The 22,870-nt window shown below is 42.7% G+C and overlaps 1 protein-coding gene across 1 annotated transcript in view; it reads right to left on the bottom strand.

Moving 5' to 3' along the window:
- LOC141133518 (polymeric immunoglobulin receptor-like) overlaps nt 1–22,870 on the bottom strand; it is an 86,996-nt gene that overhangs the window by 12,103 nt on the left and 52,023 nt on the right. The window contains exon 4 of the mRNA XM_073622944.1: nt 12,439–12,828. Within this exon, the coding sequence (XP_073479045.1) occupies nt 12,439–12,828 (390 nt within the window). The remainder of the gene's footprint in view (nt 1–12,438; nt 12,829–22,870) is intronic.

Raw genomic sequence — 22,870 nt, 5'->3', positions numbered from 1 at the left:
GACCCAGGAAGCCATCTTGGGTCAGGCAGAGCCATTTTAAGGCCATGGCTACCAGGTTTGGTGCGCATTTGCGAGTTGGTAGAATAGGGACAAGTACCTTGCTTGTTAGGGACATGTAAGGGTCCAGGGCTCACTACGCATGCACCAATGGCGCGTTGCCGCAAGAGAAAATCCGTGCCAACTGAGCATGCACCAAAAACGCCTCAGTGTGCCAACCCACACCTGCGCAGAATACCTGATGGAAAAAGGCAGGAAAATGCTCAGGAAGCGCACAGGAAGTGACCACAACCTGATGGAAAAAGGCGGGAAAAACCCAGGAGGCGCACAGGAAGTGACCTCAACCTGATGGAAAAAGGCAGGAAAATGCCCAGGAGGCGCACAGGAAGTGACCTCAACCTGATGGAAAAAGGCAGGAAAATGCCCAGGAGGCGCACAGGAAGTGACCTCATACTTCCCTATATAAGCCCAGACACTGCCAAATTGCTGGATTATCTTCAGTCCCCCCTTGTTTCTGTGCTAGTGTGTGATCTGTCTGAACTTGTTGTGACCTGGAAACCTATTTGACTACTCTTGATTGCTGCTTGACATTGACCTCAGATTTGTACCTTGACCATTCTACTTCTTTGTCCCTTTTGTACTCATTTACCAACTTGGAACCGACACTGGCTTGGATCTTAACCATTCTTCTTCTGATTAACCCTTTTATACTTCATTGCCAAACTGGATTTGACCTTGGCTCGGATCTCGGACTAAGGCTTGCACGGTGCTCCGCACCCCTGGCACCCGTGCCACTCGGTGTCCACCAAGTCTCTGTCTCCATCTCCAGAGGCTTCAAAGACCCGAGGTGCAAGGGAGGCCTCCCCACTACTTCAGTCTCACATCAGGTACATGGCCCTCATGACACGACAGTTGTAAGGGAAAGGTCTCTAAGAGAGGGGGGGAAGTGTAGGGATGCATCTATTTTGGACTTCATCTTATTTGGGCACAAGACGTTCTGCTCTCTTAACAGATGCTGCCAGTCTGGCTGATACCTGCTCTCTTCACATTACTGGAAATCGTGAGTGCACCCAGCTGGGCAGTCTTCCCACAGGGTTTGTTGTGAACTGCTGCTGTACTATTTCAACACAGTTTCTTCACTGCACCTGACTGTGTGAATTTTTATTGCCTCACCATGCTGCACCTCACCTACACCTGGCAGGGGTGCTATTTGTCACCCCTGCTGTATGCCTAAGCCTTAGAGCCATTGGCTGCAGCTATTCGGCAGTTCTCACAAATAGTGGGCTTTCAGGGATCTATGGGGGAAGATAAAATATCTGTATGCAGATGATACTCTCTTTTTTGTGGGTGATACCATACACTCCCTTAGTGAAAACATGTCCCTAATTACTACTTATGGGAGATTCTCTGGGTTTTCCATTAACTGGGACAAGTTTGTGATGATATTTTTCTCTTAATGTGGCAGAATATCCCAACTTGAATATATTTCCATTATTGTGTAAAATGCACAAAGTTTTTGTTGATTGGTAGGGACGATCCCGCAGTTCGAGTCGAACGTAAGTTTGCCTATTTGACGAATTCCAAACATTATGGGGAGTACGCGGCGAATTTGAGCACCACGGAATGCCCCATAATGCACTGCGAGATTGCAGTGCATTGATGTCTGATAATTGGCCAAAGCATGCACATGACCTGCATACTTTGCCAATCACAGCGGGCTCTGCTATGAAAGCCATGATTGGCCTATTGCAGGGTGTCTTCGTCCAATCATGGCTCCGGGGGCTAAGTCCATGCCCCACACTATGTAAGGCTGCTTACATAGCGGCCGTGTATAGTGTAATAAATGAGAGCAGCAAAATTACATTTCTAAAGGAAAAAATGTAATTTAAATCTGCTGGCGGCTGTAACATATTGCTGAATCCCGACAATATAGATAAAAGTAAATTTAAAAAATGGCGTGGGTCCCCCCCAGTCCATAACAGGCCCTTTGAGTCTGGTATGGATATTAAGGGGAACCCTGTGCTAATTTTTTTTTTTAATGGTGTGGGGGTCCCCCCCCAAAATCCATACCAGTCCCTTCAGGTCTGGTATGGATTTTAAAGGGAACCCCGCGCCAAAATGAAAAAAAACAAACATACCAGACCCTTCTCTGAGCACATAACTGAGTGTCGGTTCGCCTTTTGAACCCTAGAGGGCACATGCACGCCGCCAGTGGCACGACGCCGGAGCCTATGCGTGTGCCCGGCGGTCGCTATGACCACTGGGCACCCGCGATCGCTCCACACAGAGACAGAACGAAGATCTGTCAATGTAAACAGACAGATCTCCATGCTGTCAGAGGTGAGGAGAGCGATCTGTTGTTCATAGTAAGTATGAACAACGATTGCTCTCCTCACCCAGTCAGTCCCCTCCCCCCACAGTTAGAATCACTCCCTAGGGAACACAGTTAACCCCTTGATCAGCCCCTAGTGTTAACCCCTTACCTGCCAGTGACATTTACATAGTAATCAGTGCATTTTTATAGCACTGATCGCTGTATAAATGCCATTGGTCCCAAAAATGTGTCAAAAGTGTCTGATCTGTCCGCCATAATGTCGCAGCCCCGATAAAAATCGCTGATCGCCGCCATTACTACTAAAAAAAAAAAAATAATAATAAAAATGCCATAAATCTTTCGACTATTTTGTAGATGCTATAACTTTTGCGCAAACCAATCGATATACGCTGATTGCGATTTTTATTACCAAAAATATGTATAAGAATACATTGCGGCCTAAACTGAGGAAAAAAATTGGGGGCATTTATTATAGCAAAAAGTACAAAATATTGTGTTTTCAAAATTGTCGCTCTTTTTTGTTTATAGCGCAAAAAGAAATACCACAGAGACGATCAAAAGAAAGCTCTATTTGTGGGAAAAAAAATCACATCAATTTTGTTTGGGTACAACCTCGCATGACCGCGCAATTGTCAGTTAAAGCGATGTAGTGCCGTATCGCAAAAAATGGCCTGTTTATTGAGCAGCCAAATCTTCCGGGGCTGAAGTGGTTAAACTAAAACCATGGAAAAAAAGTCTGCAGTATTTTGGCACATTAAGTCCTTTCAGAACTATTTAAAAGAATATATAAACCCTTTTGGACTAAGAGTTCAGATCTTCCCCACACTGGAGGACCTGGACTCTAATTTAAAAAAAAGTGGGAAAAAATTCTACGCAAAGGATCATGTGGAATGATGAATTTAATAAGTGAATAAGTGAATATAAAAAGCTAGCAGAGGCTCTAGATACAGAGATTAACAACAAATTGCAAACAAATAAGACTCATAAATCATTTCCAGATAGGGAAAAGAAGCTCAAAAATCAATTGGAAGGTCACAATAAAGAGATACTAATTAACAAAGAAAAAATGTTTGCAAGGGACAAAAATGCATTCCAGAAAGGAAAAGCATATAGATGAAACCAAAATTATCAATTAAAGCATAGATTTTCTATGAAAAAGGACCAATACTCTGCAAATTTACCAATTTCTTCCACCTTTTCACAGGTACCTTCCAAACATAAGTGTCCACAGCGTACTAAATGCCAACACCATGGTGATCCAACACAAGGACAAACAGCCAAGAAACCTAGTTTTGTTGTCTCTCAAATGGTATCAAATAAAAAAACTTCTGTATATGGGTGGGTTTCTTCTATGGTAACAGGTAATGTACCAGCTACGTGATCTCGAAAAATTTGAATTCAACAAAAATCTCCAATTGTTTGTATGCAAACCTATTCCAAAGGGCCTCTACCATAAACAAGGAAATGTTAATGGTCCGCCTCCAAGTGATAATAAGGCTTTAGACACACTTATTTCACTTTTGGAGGAAAGTGACCCATCAGATCAAATTTCCAGCTCCCAATTCCTATCCCAATATTGCTGCATTCCTTAAATTAGTAATTAAAGAACTTGATAATCTCTGGTTACCATCCTCATCTCTGACTAACATCAATGAGGAAATGCAGGCTCTCAAGCAACTTTTAGACAATAGATCTATTACGATGAAACCTGCAGACAAAAGTGGAAACATTGTCCTGATTGATATTAACAAATATGTTACCATGTGTAATAAAATGTAAAAAAATATAAATTGGTATCATCGTATCACTATACATATCATAGACAAATACAACAACGATTTCTATAATCTCGTTGATACGGCTTATCTCAGTGGTATTATCACAAAAACCACATGGGATTACATCAGGACAAATTTTCCCATTAATCCATTGAGCAGGCCAATTATGTCTGGCAGGGGAGCCATTAGTGAGAATGCCAGTTGTCTAGTTGACGAATATCTTAGACCTTATGTAACTAATCTACAGTCAAATGTCAAAGACACCATTCACTTTCTCCAAATTATAGATAACTTTTGTATTCCTGAAATGCCTATTTAGTAACAATAGATGTGGAACCTCTGATAGCTCTATCCCCCACGACAAGGGGATAGCTGCTATCAAACATATCCTACATCAAGAAAATGCTTCTGATTGTGGCTATAGTGAGTTTATCATTTCTCCTTTAGACTTTATTCTTTGCCACAACATCTTTACCTTCAATGGTCCCCCACTACCTCCAAGTGCAGGGGGTAGCGATGGGTACCACGTTTAGCCGCGTTTGGCGTCTGAAACGTGGAAATCTTCTGCGTTTGAACCCATTTTTTTGCTTCCAAAGAAACGCATGTACATGGTCACATAGGATAACATTGATTGAGTTCAGGGGCAGATGAAAAAAGCATCCAACTGCCTCTGAACGTGTGTTTAGCAGCGTCTTATGTACATGGGACCTAACACTAATGAGTCACATGACACCGGGGAGGGAAAATTGCTAAATGGGCCCAATCTGGACATTTTCACTTAGGGGTGTACTCACGTTTGTTGCCAGCAGTTTAGACATCAACCACTTTAAGACCGGACCTATTTTTCAAACTTGTTGTTTACAAGTTAAAATCATTTTTTTTTGCTAGAAAATTACTTAGAACTTCCAAACATTATATATTTTTTTTCTAACACCCTAGAGAATAAAATGGCGGTCGTTGCAATACTTTTTGTCAAACCGTATTTGCACAGCGGTCTTACAAGCGCACTTTTTTGGGAAAAAAATCACTTTTGAACTAAAAAATAGGACAACAATAAGGTTAGCCCAATTTTTTTTTATAATGTGAAACATGATGTTACACAGAGAAAATTGATACCCAACATGTCATGCTTCAAAATTGCGCCCGCTCGTTTAATGGCGACAAACTTTTACCCTTAAAAATCAACATAGGCGACATGTAAAAAATCCTACAGGTTACATGTTTTGAGTTACAGAGGAGGTCTAGGGCTAGAATTATTGCGCTTGCTCTAACGATTGTGGTGATACCTCACATGTGTGGTTTGAACACTGTTTTCATATGCGGGCGCTACTCACGTATGCGTTCGATTCTGCACGCAAACTCAGCGGGACGGGGTGCGTTTAAAAAAAAAAAAATTTTTTTCTTATTTATTTTACCTTTTATTTTTAAATTTTAAAAATGTGTTTCACTTTTATTCCTATTACAAGGAATGTAAACATCCCTTGTAATAGAAAAAAAGCATGGCAGAACCTCTTAAATATGAGATCTGGGGTCAAAAAGACCTCAGATCTCATATTTACACTAAAATGCAATAAAAAATAAATTAATTAAATGTCATTTAAAAAAACCTAAAAAAAGAAATGTTGCTTTTAGAGCTATAGGCGGAAGTGATGTTTTGACGTTACTTCTGCCCTGCAATGGTATGGAGACAGGTGGGGGCCATCTTCCCCTCACTAGTCTCCATACCTAACAGGAGACAGGACGCAATCGTCGCTACCGACGGCTCCGGTAGTAAGCGGCGGGGTGGCCCTCTCCCGCCGCTGATAAAAGTGATCTTGCGGCGAATCTGATGCAGAGACCACTTTTATCTGAAAGCCGACCACCAGCTGAAGAGGAGGATACCGAGGGTTCTGGTAGCTATCTGCTGCCATAACAACGATACTGCTCTTCAAACAGCCGACGTATAATGACGGTGGGCAGTTCGGAAGTGGTTAACGGCTGTGTGTTGAGTTATTTTGAGAGGACAGCAAATTTACACTGTTATACAAGCTGTACACTCACTACTTTACATTGTAGCAAAGTGTCATTTCTTCAGTGTTGTCACATGAAAAGATAGAATAAAATATTTACAAAAATGTGAGGGGTGTACTCACTTTTGTGAGATACTGTATATATACATATTTATCAAATCTTTTCCAGCATTCTCTCTGAATAGCAATCCTTGCAGGGTCTCTGTTCTGGCAATGGATGCATGAGCACAAGCACCTTTTTATCACTCTAACAGGCAAGTATATATGATACCCCTGAACATATATTTTCTAGATATTCCAAATACCCAACTAAGCGTCTACATTCAGTTTTTGCCTATTTAGGGTTGTATCCCCCAATGTGGCCCCAGTGAGTTCTGGTTCTCCTTTTGTGGGGTGAACATTTGTTAATGCTCCTCCAGGACTACAATCTTGCTATTTACTGTGAAAACTTTTGACATTCACTAATGTGAGCTGAATGGGAAGGAGCTCTTGAGACTGTGTCTTTTCTTTTAATACATCATAGAATGTTTACATGTACACCTTGAAAGTTGATTCTTTATCAAACTACATTTCCTCAATATATTTATGACTATGGTACTATTATTATTTCTGACCCTTGTGTTTATATCATAGACATTGGATATCTCCTCTACCCCTGATGAAGTTGTATTCTTAACTCTGAAATGCGTTGGTTGGAAACTATTGTGATCTTATCTGTACAAGTCTGTGCATTGATAGTCACCCATGTTACATTTTTTTATGGAAATGTTTTTACCAATGTGTGTTAAATAAAAGTGCATATATTTTAAATTTACTTCAATTGACTTGTGTCAAAGTGCCTTCAAAGTCCCGCCTCCAGGGGAATTTTCTGTTCTTCATTGTGTAATTTGATGTTGAAAACTGAAAATATCTTACCTGCTATCACTACCTGGGTGCCGTGTGTAGATGACCGTCCATCTGATCTCGTTCTTGTCTTCACCTCACAGCAGTATTGCCGACTGTCAGAATCTGTAATACTCTTTTTGTGTAATAGGAAGATATTCTTAGATTTCTGTAGTCTCCATTGTCCATTATTTTCTGTTATATTTTGTGTATTCCATATTAAAAACTCATTATTTTCAAAACATAGATCACTTTTTCCTACCCTCCAGATAATGTCCTCTATAGCATCAGGTGATCTATTATTATGAACAGCACACGGTATAGAGATATCTTCTCCAATCACAGCAGGGACAACATCCGGCTGTTCTACAGAGAACTGGTCTGTAGAAAAAAAGAAAAAAAAAAACACATTATCTATTGAAGATAATCTCCAAGCCAATAGCTAAGAACACGGATTGTATATATATATATATATATATATATATATATATATATATATATATATATATACACAGTACTGTTTTGCCTTCCGAGTGATTTATATTTCTGGTTATCCAGTTCCGAGATTTGCACAGTTCTTCCACACAGCACAGTCCTGTCTGACAGAGCGGAAAATGTGATTTTCCTTGGCGTGCGTTTAGTAGATCACACATTGTGAATGGACAGTGAAAGTAAAAGCAGCAGACTGATAAATTCATCTGTCACTCTGCTCTCTTCTACTGCCAGCATTTACCTTGTTAATATGTAAGGACTGCAGTACAACTCAGTGGCTCCTTGTGCTGCATCTCCCTCATCCAATCTGAGCTCGGCTGTGCAGGTGATTGCAAAAATAAAAATCTTACCTTCTTGCTACTTGTATGTACTTACACTGTTTCTGTTAAAAAAAAATGCATATGATGGCGTATTAAAGTGATTACATAAGCTGTACATCTTTATCTGCAGCCCCTTCTTCTCCAAAGCCCTTCAAAGTACACATATCAGGAGGAGAGCTGAGTGTAATCTGAGACTTGAGAGGAGGGAATGGACACATGCCCTCTACGCTGTCTCATATGGAAAAAGGGCTGCCAATCACCTGTCGTGTACTGGAGCGGGGGGGTGGGACCATCACCCGGGATTCTGTGGTGTCCTGATAACCTGTCAAACGTGGCTTATGCAGATAGCATGATAAATGGGCTGACCAAGTCCTTCCTCCTGCAGGGTGATGCAGACAGAAGGGGACTATGAGTCTGTCCTCCTCCTGCAGGGTGATACAGACAGAAGGGAGCTATGAGTCTGTCCTCCTCCCAAGCTTATACTCACTCTGATGGCAACACCCTTGACCTTGTATTCTCCTACCAATGCGCTCCATGCAACCTCTCCAACAATCCTTTACCTCTTTCTGATCACCACCTTATAGTTTCTCTCTCCCCTGTCTTCCACCACCTATCCCTTCAACCGCCTAACCATCACCTGTAGAAACCTTCGCCACTTCAACCCTTCCCTCCTCTGTTCTGCTGCTATTCCTCTATGACAAAATCTCACCCCTGTCCTGCCCCAACCTAGCCACTTCTGTCTACAATAAATTCCTGTCCTACACCCTGGACGAGCTCTCTCTCCCCATTACACACAGAATCAGGCCTCGACCCATACAACCCTGGCAAACAGATGACACAAGAAATCTCAAAAAACGTAGCCGTGCTCTACAGCTTCTGTGGCATAAGACTAAGTCTCTCAATTACTTCAACCAATACAAATCTGCCCTCCAAAAATGAAATTCTTGTATCCACACAGCCATCCCATCAGACCTATTTTACCACTCTCATTAACACCTTCTCATCCAGTCCCCATCAACTCTTCTCTTTGTCCTCCACTGCCTCCCCCACTAACTCACTCACTGCCCAGGAGATTGCTAATCATTTCAAAAATAAGATTGATACAATTTGTGATGAAATCTCCACTCTACAGGTATCTCCCCAGTAAACACCCCATGTCATCAGGTTCAATTGACACTCCCCTTATTCAAACCTGCTACTATAGACAAAGTTGCTAAACTCCTTTCTAACACCCACCTAACCACCCCTGTCCCCTGGACCCTATCCTCTCAAATACTACGGTCACCCTCTGACTCTATCCTACACTCTCTAATCCACATCTTGAATTGCCTGTCACTGGAAATCCTATAAAAAAATATTTTGCACACAAAATACTAACAACTTACGAAGCCATCCACAACTCAGCCCCCAGCTACATTACTAACCTAGTCTCAAATTGCTAATCTAATCATCCTCTTCATTCCTCCCAAGACTTCCTGCTCTCTAGTGCCCTCATTACCTCCTCCCATACTCACCTCCAGGACTTCTCCCAAACCTCTCCCATCCTATGGAACTCCCTACGGCTATGTATCTGATTATCTCCTACTCTATTTACTTTTAGATGATACCTGAAAACCCATCTGTTCAGAGAAGCCTATCCTGTTTCACCTAACTGTACTTTAATTTTCTCCATCAGCTCCTCCCCCACAGTTATTATCTTTTGTATCATTTGACCCTCTCTCCTATATTGTAAGCTCTAACGAGCAGAGCCCTCTGATTCCTCCTGTATTTAATTGTATTGTAACTGTACTGTCTGCCCTCATGTTGTAAATCACTGCGCAAAATGTTGGTGCTATATAAATCCTGTATTATAATACTGTAATAATAATAATAATAATAGTATCTTAGGGTATATTGAAAAGAAAAAAGTAAGTCCTGTACTAATGCATAGAACAGGACATTCAGCACACCGCAGTAGAAGAATGAATTCTTCAGCTCAGTGATAGCACAACAAGGGCAGCAACACACAAGGAGAAAGAGTAAAATATTTAGTTCAATAACAGCTGACCTACCAGGCTGCCACTCTGTTTAAAAATGGTCCTTGGGTTATAGGCTCTGCCCACCCTTCCTGCCACTGGCTGCCCCTTCCGGACTAGCCCAGAAGCATGACTGCAGGCTACTAAAACACATTGCAATCAGCCTGCCCACCAGAAATGATGTCCATGTTCCTATGTTAATAAGGACAAAGGTATTTTCCCCAAGCCCTGACCGGTGGATTGTCAGTCATGATGCCCACTGACTTGCTTAAAAAAAAAAAAAAAGACTTCCTGGTGCACCCTGACAGATCCCGACGGTCCCACAAGCTGAATGACAGCTTCCCTCTAGTGGTCTCCAGAGTTGTTACATTGCATTTCTCGTTAAAGTCATACTGTATTTACTGTATTTCCATAGCACTTTAGCTCCATCTAGTGGCCATTACTCTATCCTTTCGGCCCCATGTCCAATCATTGTCCAAATCTTGCCACCTCAACCTCCGCAAAATACGTCCCTTTCTAACCAATGACACCACAAAGCTCCTAATTCACTCCCTGGTCATCTCCTGCATAGACCACTGCAGCTCCCTCCTCATTATGGGCTTACCTTTACATAGACAATACCCCCTTCAGTCTGTTAAGAATGCTGCTGCCAGGCTCATCCACCTTACCAACCACTTAGGTGTCTGCTACTACTGTGTCACGCCCTCTATTGGCTCCCACTAACCCAACGATTTAAAATGGTTGCAAACCCCCTATTGTCACTTTTACCTATAGGTAAGCCTAGAATAAGGCTTACCTATAGGTAGTGGAAATATCCCCTAAACCTCCGCCGTTTAGGAGATATTTACCTTGTAGTGCGCCGATGATGTCATCTGCGCATGCGCTGTGAAGAAACGGACCCCCGTGCCGCTTCTTTACTCACAAGTGCCGTGACTGATGGCTCCCACAAGCATACGCGGGAGTGACGTCACGCGGCTCTGTCCAGTCACAGAGCCAGAGTCAGCGGCCCTGGAAGGAAGAGGGGTGAAGGTGGATGCAGCCACCAGTGGGGACAGCATGGGCTTCGTTTGCAGGTAATTACCACATAATGAGCTAGTATGTGATGCATACTAGCCCATTATGCTTTTACTTTGCAGGGGAAAGCAGGGGAAAAAAGAGGAAGTAAAACCCATAAGTTCAAAATACTAACAACAACTACAAAGCACTACTAATTACGTCTCTTGGCTCCTCCTGATGCGTTGCGTCACATGTCACGTGACCCTTGATGAAGTCACGTGACATGTGATGCAACGCGTCGGGAGGAGCCAAGTGACGTCATCCGTAGTGCTTTGTAGTGCTTTGATCTAATGTGATACCTATACAGTGAGTGCACCTTGTTTGTGTTGCCATGATGCTCTAATTAAAAAGTTCACTGCGCAATGAAAGTTTTCTTTATATTTGTTTGCATGAACGAAATTGAATTATTGGAGCCAAAATACCAGCGGATCACCAAAAACTCAGTGAGGCATTTTAAGGTGTAATTGGAATGTAGGCTGAACTCTATCCATTAAGGGAGGAAATCAATCTACCAGTGAACACCAGCTGTTTTTATTTAAAAGATAATATATGGACTTGATATTTATACTCATTGGGGACTACTATATGAATGTCTTATGAGATACCATCAACCGTATATTGGTTTAGTAGTAATATAAGCTATCCTAATTAATTATCACTATCTATGTATACATGTATTATCCAATTATTTATTATTAATTACGGATTTATTTTTATCACTGAATTTTGTTAGCGTATTTAGCGCACTTTACATATTTTAATTTTTTTGAGTGGTATCAGAACACTATGATAGAGGTGCAGCTTTATACACATTATGTAAATTAATTAGTTTGAGGGAGAAGTGCAATATTAATACACACCATTAATTTTGGAATATTAATAATTTTTTTCATCATCTTAATATCTAATTTTATCACTTGAATATTGGAATATCACGTCACCTATAACAGATTTTAATAGAATTTTATATTCTCACATCACTACAAATTTTATAATTTTATATTTTTGCAACACTATAATACAAATCACGACATCACCTGTATATTCCATTAGCGCTTTAGTTTACTATAATCTTAATATACCAAGTCCAATATTGTTGGGATCCACCACACTGCCTGATTGACAGCTGGTTCCGCCTTTCAGTGTGCAGCTGAGAGCTGGAGCCAGCCACTCGCTCCTCCGCCCTTACCCCAGCCCGGAGCCAACGCAGCACAAGGACTTGTAGTTCTCAATGGATCAAAACTGCAGTGACATCACCACACTTGTAGTTCATTGACACCTCCTCCAGCTCCACAACTGAAGGTTTGTACCTCAGTACAGACCCAAGCTGGAGGAAGAACCTGCAGGAGGCAGAGCATTGCACCAATGATCCATTGATCACAGTTGCAAAACTTTTCAGGCTCAAATGTGAAAAATTATTATGAGAACATTTTGGCTTTTTGCAATATGGGTGTATTTATTCTTTTTAAAAAGGTACAATTCTCCTTTAAGCCCTGTAATGCATAAAAATGTTTGCACATTTAATGAGAATGAAAAAAATAAAGTAATTTATACCTGTGGAGGTCTGATTTTTTACATTTCGATATAATTGTGTCCCGCTCCCGTATTTCAGCACTGAGTTGGTCTTGTCAGTTCCAATACAATATTTCAGCATCACAAAGCAGTAGTAGGTGGTGGTATCTGTATCTTGGACCCCGTTTATTTGGAGATCAGTTGATCCATTCAGCTGAGTTCTTCCACTGTAACTGGGATGAACCATCAGATCAGAGGGGTGATAGGCGTAGGGTCCCGTTGGGCTGCCCACTCTCCAGAAAACTCCACTCCACAGAAGGTTTTGGTCTGGTGGGATGGTGTATGAGCAGCTGATGGTGACAGAGGCTCCTTCATTAGCCGTTATATTTTCAGGCTGAGTGACTGTGAACTTGGGATCATTCTGAGTAGGATCTGGGAAGAGAAAGTGTTCTACATTGAAAGATAATATATAGTGAGCAAATGTAGTTTTTGGTGGGGGATGGATCTTTGGCACTCTAGGCTCACACCGGGTGTCATTCAACCCAGGAGGACAACCATCACTGCGGTTACCAAGTGACTTTGGTGTTTTACGCTCAAGCAGGACCGAGTCATTGTAATAATATGAATTTCCACTCCTAAAGCAGAACTCAGCTAAACAGCTAAATTTGCAAACAAAATACGTATAATGAATGTGAGTTGTTTTACCTACCATAGGATACTTATTTCTGGCCACCCAATACTAAGATATACCCAGCTCCGCCACACAGCAAAACCCTGCCTGGCAGAAGGGGAGATCGGATTTTTTTTTTTTCTGCTGCATTTAAAGCAGAATTTTACCCATTAAAACTTGATAAAAAAATAATGTTTTTTAGCAAGGAACACACATTCCACATTTATGCCCCGTACACACGGTCGGATTTTCCGATGGAAAATGTCCGATCGGAGCGTGTTGTCAGAAATTCCGACCGTGTGTGGGCTCCATCGGACATTTTCCATCGGATTTTCTGACACACAAAGTTGGAGAGCAGGAGATAAAATTTTCCAATAACAAAATCCGATCGCGTCAATTGCGACCGTGTGTGGCCTGTTCCGACGTACAAAGTGCCACGCATGCTCAGAAGAAATTCCAACACGGAACAGCTCGTTCTGGTAAACTTAGCATTCGCAATGGATACAGCACTTTCGTCACACTGCAATGTCAAAAATGGTTTAATACAGCGCACTCTCTTCTTCTTTATAATGTGAGAAGAATTAAGTAGTTTTGCTGCTCATATTCACACACACTTCTCACAAACTTTTTTTTTGTTTTTTTATTGTGATTCCCTGAATATATTGTTATATGTCACATCTGACATAATGTTTTTTTTTTTTTTTTTTTTTGGGGGGGATTTTAAGCCATTTTTGTTTTAGATTTTATGTTTGTATTTTTTCCAAGGCTGATCTTTGTTCAATGTTATTTTTATTTTTACTCCAGACTATTTTTGTGTGTGTTTTGTGTGTCAAGTTACCACAACACCATTGATATATTTTATTATTTAATCTCAAGAAGATTGTTTGGTGTTGGTGTCCCTTGTTAATTTCACATTGTATATTTGAAATGTACCTGAATCCTCACAAACAAACTGTCCTTTTTGAAGTAAAACACATAGGAGAGTATAATTCAAACCAAAATTCCTTTATTAAGGGCTCAGAACCAAACAAAGAGGGAGGCAACACTGGATCAACAGGAGAAATTAGCGAAGCCTGGGACCCCCACGGCAGACATCAATTCTTGAACATCAAAATTGGTGGCCTGAGGAGTCCATATGTAAGGGAGGGCAGTCTGGTCCAGAATTCGCAGAGATCCGGAAAGCAGCAGTTGACATCTGTGTCCCCAGGCTGTGGTACCACAAGAGGCTGCATCTTTTGGCCGACCAGACTGAATCCAGGGTCCTCACTTTCTGGTCTTCCTTTCACGCTTCCTTCCCGGCTGTGGCTGTGCTGTTGGAGATGTGGCAGGAGGAGGAGTAGGGCCTGGAGGAGGAGGAGGACTGGGAGGACCTGGAGGAGAGGGAGGAGGAGGAGGAGGACCTGCAGGAGGAGGAGGAGGACCATCTGTGAGTTCGCAAAGGTGTGTCTGAGCTGTAATTTGGCCCCTCATACCTTTGTTAAGAGCCTCCAATATGAGCGACTCACACATGACTTGTTGTCCCTCCTCCATCCTCTGCATTTTATAGGCAATGGTGGCAGCAATGTCCTCCTCCATGGTGTAGGGTGCTCCCGGGACCTCTGTAGCCCTCCAAAAGAGTCCTCTGCCAGCCTCCTCTAGGGCACTCCTCCTCCTGCCACTTTCTCTTTCCAGGGGGAGTGGAGGGACCTGCAGATCAGTCAGCCGGCTCGGCCCGGCCACCTTCTGGCTGAGACTTCCCTGTGTATGAAAAAGGGACATGGTTTTATTTTTTGCTTCATCAATCACAATCCTAAATTAGTACTCCCAACTAACATCTAGTTAACATCATTGATTGGACAAGCAGAAATATTTAGAGGAATGCTATATCTGGCTCAATCTGGGCTCCTCCACATGTTGCCTGGAAGGCCCAGGTTGGGTGTCAGAAGCCTCAGCCGGGGGGGGGAAGGAAGCGTTGAAGGAAGACTGAAGAGGGATGACCTGGGTTCAGTCTGGCCTGCCAGAAAATGCAGCCTGTCGTAGTACCACATCCTGGGGACATAGATGTCATCTGCTGCTCCGGATCTCTGTGAATCCAGGACTTTCTTGCGCTCCCTTACATATGGCAGCTCCCTTAACATATCAATGAATAGTGACATGAAGTCATTGTCTTTCAATAGCATATCCATGTTCACTGCAAGACACAACACAAGCCTAATGTCAGGCAAAACTCTCCTAATCTTGTTACACTATAGGCCTCAATGTAGAAGCAGTATAGGCACAAGTTTGTCTCTTACCTTCGTTCTTACGATCGGCGCCTCCAATGCTCCTTCCTCCGCTCATAGATCATACGTAATACGCACGTGTGTTACGCTTTATATACACTGCGCATGCGTGTAACTCCGCCCGCCCCTGACGTTCTTTCTATTCTATTACCCGCCCCTTTTCGTTCGGCGCAGTGGGGGAAGAGCACATGGTGGAGTCACAGCAGGTGCGTGATAATTACAGGAACGAGGAGGAGGAAAGCCCGGATCCGGACACGTCCTGATCCAGAAGGAGAAGATTTAAGGCCACAAATATGTCCTTTGGGGAGATGTTGGAGATGGTGGACATCCTGAAGAGGGCCGACTATGACGGAAAGTAAGGGCCTTACCCCAACCCCAATATCAGAAAGGCCAAGATCATGGCGAAAGTGGTCAAAAGTCTTCACAGGAATTTCGGGGTACGACGATCGAAAGATCAGCTCAGGAAGCAGTGGTCGGACCTGAAATTAATAGAGCCCGTGCAGTACAGAAAGATCCGGAGAGTACTGCAAAAAAGTAAGTAGTTGTGCTGTGTTCCTATTCTTTTTGTCTTTCTTACGTTCGTGCTGCTCCATATGCTTTTCTTAATTGTTGGACAGTTTAAAATGTCAATTTTAATGTTCATGGGCCCATTATTCGTTGTATAAAACATATTTTTGGACCCCTCTAAAACGCCATTGTTTAGGCCATATGCATTATCCGACATTTTTTAGGGCCTACTTGGATGCAAAATATTTGGTTGTGTAGATGGGTTTGTTACTAGAATGAAATGCAAACTAGATTCTGTGTAAGGAGAGGACACTGAGCAGCTGTTTTCACATCTGGACACTGGAGCACTAGTGTTGGACACAAGAACACCATTTTTATTAGGGGGGCTACACAGGTGCTCCAGTGTATACTATAGGGGGGGTCTCCATCTGTGAAGCTTGTACTAAACAGATAAAGTATTGCAGCTTGACAAATCCAATAAAAAAGCGACATCTTGGAACTCGGCTAAAATAGACAATTGTACCCCACTTACAAGCAATGTTTCCTATTTATATTTCTGCCATCAAATATCTGTGTGCTAATTATACCATTTTTGTTTTACATAGGGGAGAAAAGACTCGGAGGACACCCCTCATCCGAGGAGACCACAGACCCCCAACCTATGGAAGAAGGTGAAATACCCCCAACCCAAGAAGAGCAGGAGGAGGAAGAAGATGTGGTGGAAATTGGCACCACAACAGGTGAGTGTCTGCGACCACAGGCTCAGGTAAGAGATGGATGGTGGCAGATTTTTGATACCTGTTTTTGTTTGGTTTCTCTCTTTTTAGGTGATCGTGATGTTAGGGATCGAGATCCTTTCACATCTGAAAGTGCCCAGATCCTGATCGGGGAGATCATGGGGTGTAATATAGAATTGCAAAACATCCAGAAAAAAATAAATGATGTGATTCAAAAAATTAATAACATCATTGATGTTTTGGGGCGAATTTAAAACCCCACAAATTCACTTTTTTATTGTGGTCCAATGTTTTAAATATTTTAGCAATGTTTCGAAAAGCCGAATTTGGAGGATGCACACCGTGTGCCAACATGTGCTATCTGCCATCACGGAAGATTAATGGACGCGTTTTGGGGGTGCAACCCCTTCCTCAATTATAAAGTAGCGGTGAGGAAGGGCTTGCTCCCCCAAAACATGTCCCTTGATCCCCCGTGATGGCAGCTAGCACATGTTGACATTCGTAAATTGGTGTGCATCTTCCAAATTTGGCTTTTCCTGGGGTGATTTGACCCCATCTGAACGCAATATCAAACACTGTTCCTAAATACTCATGTCTGATATTGCCTTCAAGTTTTACCATATGTGAACTTTGTAAGTTCAAGTTTTTTGTCTTTCTTGTTGGTTTTACACAGGCCTGTTTTATCTTAAATGGACATTTATATTTTTGATAATGCCACCCCAAAAATTGTTATACAACAAACATGTTGGTTTGTTTTAAAAACCTTTGGTAAATGCACATGTGATTGTGCAGGTATAAAAAAGTTTGTTAATCAAGAATGTGTGGATTATTGTCTCAACGCTACAACACTTTTGGGGTGATGTAATTGCTGTTTTCAGTGAAAATGGGGGTTATTTCCTAAGGGCTAATCCTCTTTGCACTACAAGAGCATTTTCATTGCAGTTTCAAGAGCACTTGTAGTATAAAAAGTGTATACGCCTTTAGTAAATAACAGCCAACAGTGCTTTGTATAAGGTTACACAATCACGCCATTTTCAGGACTCCCCACATTTCTGTCAGGGTCAGCTAAAACAAACACAAGCAGTAAATGTCCACAAAGATTTTCATTTTTTTGCTTTTTTATTGGAAAAAGGCTTCACAAATTTGAAGGCATATTGATAGCCCCCCTACCCGCAAAGAACTCCAGGTATCGTAACCGGACATCACGGGCACTCAGGGAGGGCAAGCCAGGACGGCCGCTTTCAAGCGCCGTCAGTGTTTCAGGTATCACTCCGGCCTCAGGCCCAACTGAGCCAGCATAGTTGGCCGAATGTTTCCTTAAAAAGTTATGGAGAATACAGCACGCCAGTATAATATGGTTCAGTTTATACTCCGCCATATGGATAGGTGTCAGAAATAGGCGGAACCGGCTGGCCAGGATTCCAAATGTGTTCTCCACCACTCTTCGGGTTCTGGCCAGCCGGTAATTAAAAACCCTCTGTTCCGGGGTGAGGGTCCTCATCGGGAATGGCCGCATCAGGTGGTCCCCCAGCGCAAACGCTTCATCAGCAACGAACACGAATGGGAGTCCTTCCACATTGTCCTCTGGAGCTGGCAAGTCCAAGCTGCCATTCTAGAGACGCCTGTAGAACTCCGTCTGGGCGATGACTCCACCATCGGACATCCGGCCATTCTTCCCCACGTCCACATACAAGAAGTCTTAATTAGCCGACACCACCGCCAACATCACAATACTATTGAACCCCTTATAGTTGAAATAGAACGACCCCGAGTTGGGTGATGGGACGATGTGGACGTGTTTCCCATCAATTGCCCCTCCGCAGTTAGGAAAGTCCCATCGCTGGGCAAAGTGGGAGGCCACAGTCTGCCATTCCTGTGGCGTGGAAGGAAACTGTTGAGGAAAAAAAAAAATTACTATTTTTGCTCAGAAACATGGCAAGCAGATTAGGCACAAACATTATGGGGCAACCTCCAGATAGCATTTATTAAGGGGAATTTAACAACACCAAAGTATAAGGTACACCTATCATATTCCCTCTCCCCCCCTCTCATGTGCCATTTCTAACATTATGGGGAGATGAATGCCTAAATACAGGGTATTACTTGGAACAGCCCCTCCTTAGTTACACTATTGGCAGCCCACTGGACAGGTAAGAAGTGTCATAATACAAAGATATAAATACACATTGTACACATTTGAGGACATTTGGACATTCTGCTATTACCTAATAATAATAATCCTATAATAATAGGATGAGGGGGGCGTGGCCGGCATCCGAGCAGCATGGACGTTCTCCTCTGAGCTCTGTGACAGCCCGGGATTCAGCGACTCACACCAGCGCATCCGGACCTCGTTTTTGACCAGGAAAAGCACCCAGAGACCCTCCTATTCCCCCTGCAGCGTGGCATGATGTCTACCAAACGGAAAGGGGAAAGGCACCCTCAGAAAATAACGGCATATTTGAATCAGCCGGCCGATGGACGAATCCAAGATGGCGCCGCGGCTGCAGCGCCTGCTTCTCTCCCCTCACGGCTCTCTACCTCACAGAGCCACAGAACTGGGGACGAAGAAGAGGGGTTTATGGAGCTCACCAACCCTGAGCAAGGCTTACCCACCTCCTCTCCGGGCACTCCACAAACAGGCAGCCCTGCTAAGGCTAGGATGAGGCTAGACACAGACAACACAGCAACGCCAGAGGTGAGCCTAAACCTTACACATGCTGTTAACCCCTGCAGTGCTCCTGACCCATTTGCCAGCTTTCCAACTAATAATCAGCCTATACTAGACACTACACTCAAAGACATGCTATCCACCCTCAGGAATTCTTTGCAGTCAGATATGCTATCCATTATGCAGAGCCTACATGCTGATATAACCTCAGTCTCAGGCAGAGTGTCACAAATTGAAAGCCAGCTTGGGGGTTTTGCATCGACCGTAAACGACCTCGTTGATGCACATGAGGATAATCTTGCGGATCACGCTTGGATCAAACGCAAGCTGGCGGACCTGGAGGACAGGTCAAGTCGTAACAACATCAAAATTAGAGGAGTGGCGGAAACAGTGCAACCCCACGAACTAACAAGCTATGCTAAAGGGCTTTTCAAAGCATTACTGCCCGACCTAAAAAATATGGAAATGGTGATTGATCATATCCACCGTCTGCCAAAACCACCATCCCTTCCTGACACCATTCCACGGGATGTGATTCTACGCATACACTTTTACCATGTCAAGGAACAACTCATGCGGGCATCCAGAAACGAGAAATCCCTACCGGATCCGTATTCACACCTCCAAATTTTTGCGGACTTATCACAATATACCCTTCAATCGCGTAGGGAACTTAATACAGTTACCAAAGCTTTAAGAAACCATAATCTTCCATACAAGTGGATTAATCCTGCTAAGCTATTGATTACATACAAGGAGGCTAAATTCACAGCTTCTACACTGAATGAAGGTTTGCACCTTCTCCACTCATGGGGAATAATCCCAGAAAACACAAATCCACCATTTGAGAATCACAGGCACTCTATCCCGCATCCTGATGCCCAACTTAATCAGCGCCCCCGCTACTCCTCTAATCGCTGAACGGGGTCCTACTAAGTCAGCATCAATGTCCCGGCCTGTTACGTGGCTCTGACTGGCCACTTGAACTTTTTCCTTACAAGTTAGCCAAGTAAGTGCACAGCACTTTCCTGATAGGCCGACTGTTCGGCCACTTGGCACACAGTTCTTCGTTTTCTTATCTAACTTATTATTTTTTTTACTTTTATTTTTTTTAAATTTAGTTTTGTATCATTGTTTATTGCCGACCATTTCTAGTCTTATTTTACCATATAGCTTAACCTCGGAGCACATACTCTATAGAGCGACCACTTGCTGAAAACTTCTACAGTACTCCTACCAAGCTAACATCTTAGATCTCCTTGGCAGTTTAGTCTCCTCCACATTCAGAATGCCTATCACATTCCTAACGATAAATACCAAAGGCCTCAATCATCCAGCAAAAAGGTCTTCACTTTGGACACTGGCTAAAGAATCTCACTGCGATATTTTATGTGTGCAGGAGACACACTTCAAAGCCTCATCTCCACCCAATTGCTCCAATAGCTAGTTCCCGCATATCTTCACAGCAAGCACAAATTCTAAGAAGAGAGGGGTATTAATAGCAGTAAACTCTTCTATAACCTTTGAACTGCATGACAAGATACTGGATCACGAGGGCCGTTACATCATACTAATTTGTTCCCTAAACAACTCCTTGTTTACTTTAGTAAATGTCTATGCGCCAAACATTCACCAAATCAGCTTCCTAAGAAAACTCAAAAGAAAAATTGACACTGTTCAAAAAGGTGCTCTTCTTTGGTGTGGAGATTTTAACTTAACTCCAGACTTCAATTTGGATTCCTCCATCCCATCTAGGCGCCGTAATCTTTCCTTGGGTCCTCTCCTGAAAGAATTTCAGTTGCAAGATATATGGAGATGCCAACACGCGTCAGAACGCGACTTTACCTTCTTCTCACCGTGTCATAACTCATACTCCAGGATAGACTTATTCCTATCCGATCAGTGGGCGCTTCAGAAAATCTCAGCCTCTCACATTTACTCGATAACCTGGTCAGACCACTCTCCAGTGAGTATTACCTTCGAGGACTCTTTTCACCACTCACCAACTTTCCTTTGGCGGATGAACACTACCATTCTACAGAAAGACCCCTACAGCACTATTCTAAAGGACCATCTGGAACAGTTCTTCGTTACCAACAAGGACTCAGTATCTAACCCAGCAACAATATGGGCAGCTCATAAGGCCTACATGCGGGGTATTTTTATTCAGCAAAGTTCTAGGGCTAGGAGAAAGAGATCGCAGCGCATTGATACCCTCATTAAAGAAATTGATGATCTTGACTCCTCAAACAAACAAAAAGCAACCGATCACTTAAAAACTAAACTAGGCCAACTCCGTTTAGAACTTCGATCCATACTATTGGATCAATTTGAATTCAACCACAAACGTTTTCAATCTACCCAATATGCCACTGGTAATAAAGCGAGGAAACTCCTATCCAAACAAATTAAAGGGTCACGCACTAAATCATCCATTCCCTTTCTTTACCATCCGTTCACTAAAGAAAAATTGTTCAACCCCCAAGATATAGCTAATGCGTTTAGCGCATACTATAGCTCCTTATATAATTTGAAAGGAGACCCTGACACTAAGCAACCCACACCTTCTGACATAACAGCCTTTCTACAATCTATTCATCTACCCACTCTGTCCACTCTCCAACTTGAAACCTTGAACTCCCCATTCACTACTCAGGAAATAGCAAAAGCTATTAAACTCCTTCCTATCAACAAAGCACCTGGGCCTGATGGCTTTGTGGCCGAATACTACAAACAATTCACACCTCTTTTATTGGATCCTCTCACTTTAGTATTCAATGCAGCTGCAATCTCTTCCTCTTTCCCTGATGATATGTTAAAAGCTTTAATTATTACACTGCCTAAACCTGGTAAAGAAGCCTCTTCCCCTCAAAATTTCCGCCCCATATCATTATTGAATCATGATCTGAAACTTTATGCAAAGGTAATAGCGAGTAGAATTATTGACATCCTCCCCGCGTTGATCCACCCGGATCAATCGGGATTCACAAAAGGGAGACAAACAGTTGACGCTACAAGGCGTATAATCAATATAATCCATCACACCAATCTTCAAAAAATGCCTTCTCTGCTTCTAGCTCTAGATGCAGAGAAGGCATTTGATAGAATACACTGGTCATATCTCCAGCAGACTTTACAAAAATTTGGATTCCAAGGTCACATCCTATCTGCCATAATGGCTCTTTACTCCAAACCCTCAGCTCAGGTTTACTGCTCGGCAATGCTCTCCTCCACTTTTCCTATATCCAATGGGACCCGCCAAGGCTGTCCCCTATCCCCGTTGATTTTCAACCTCCCTATGGAACCATTAGCCCACAAGATTCGCTCCCAACCAAACATTGTAGGGATAAAAATAGGCACTGAGGAACATAAAATTAATCTCTTTGCGGACGACGTAATTCTTATGTTGTCAAACCCACAATCTTCTCTAGATGCTGTGTACTCAACACTGCAGGAATTTAGCTCCATCTCCTATCATAAGGTCAACGAGTCCAAATCCCATATCCTAGGGCTTAATATCCCCCCTACTACCCAATCTATCCTCTCTGACCGTTTCCCATATCTCTGGGCAGACAAATCTATAAAATACCTCGGAATACAGATCACAGCCAATCCTAAATCCTTATTC

The sequence above is a fragment of the Aquarana catesbeiana genome, linkage group LG03 (genome assembly GCF_042186555.1).
Source record: "Aquarana catesbeiana isolate 2022-GZ linkage group LG03, ASM4218655v1, whole genome shotgun sequence".
Classification (NCBI taxonomy): domain Eukaryota; kingdom Metazoa; phylum Chordata; class Amphibia; order Anura; family Ranidae; genus Aquarana; species Aquarana catesbeiana.
Note: the sequence above shows the minus strand (reverse complement) of the source record. Positions and strands in the feature narration are given on the sequence as shown.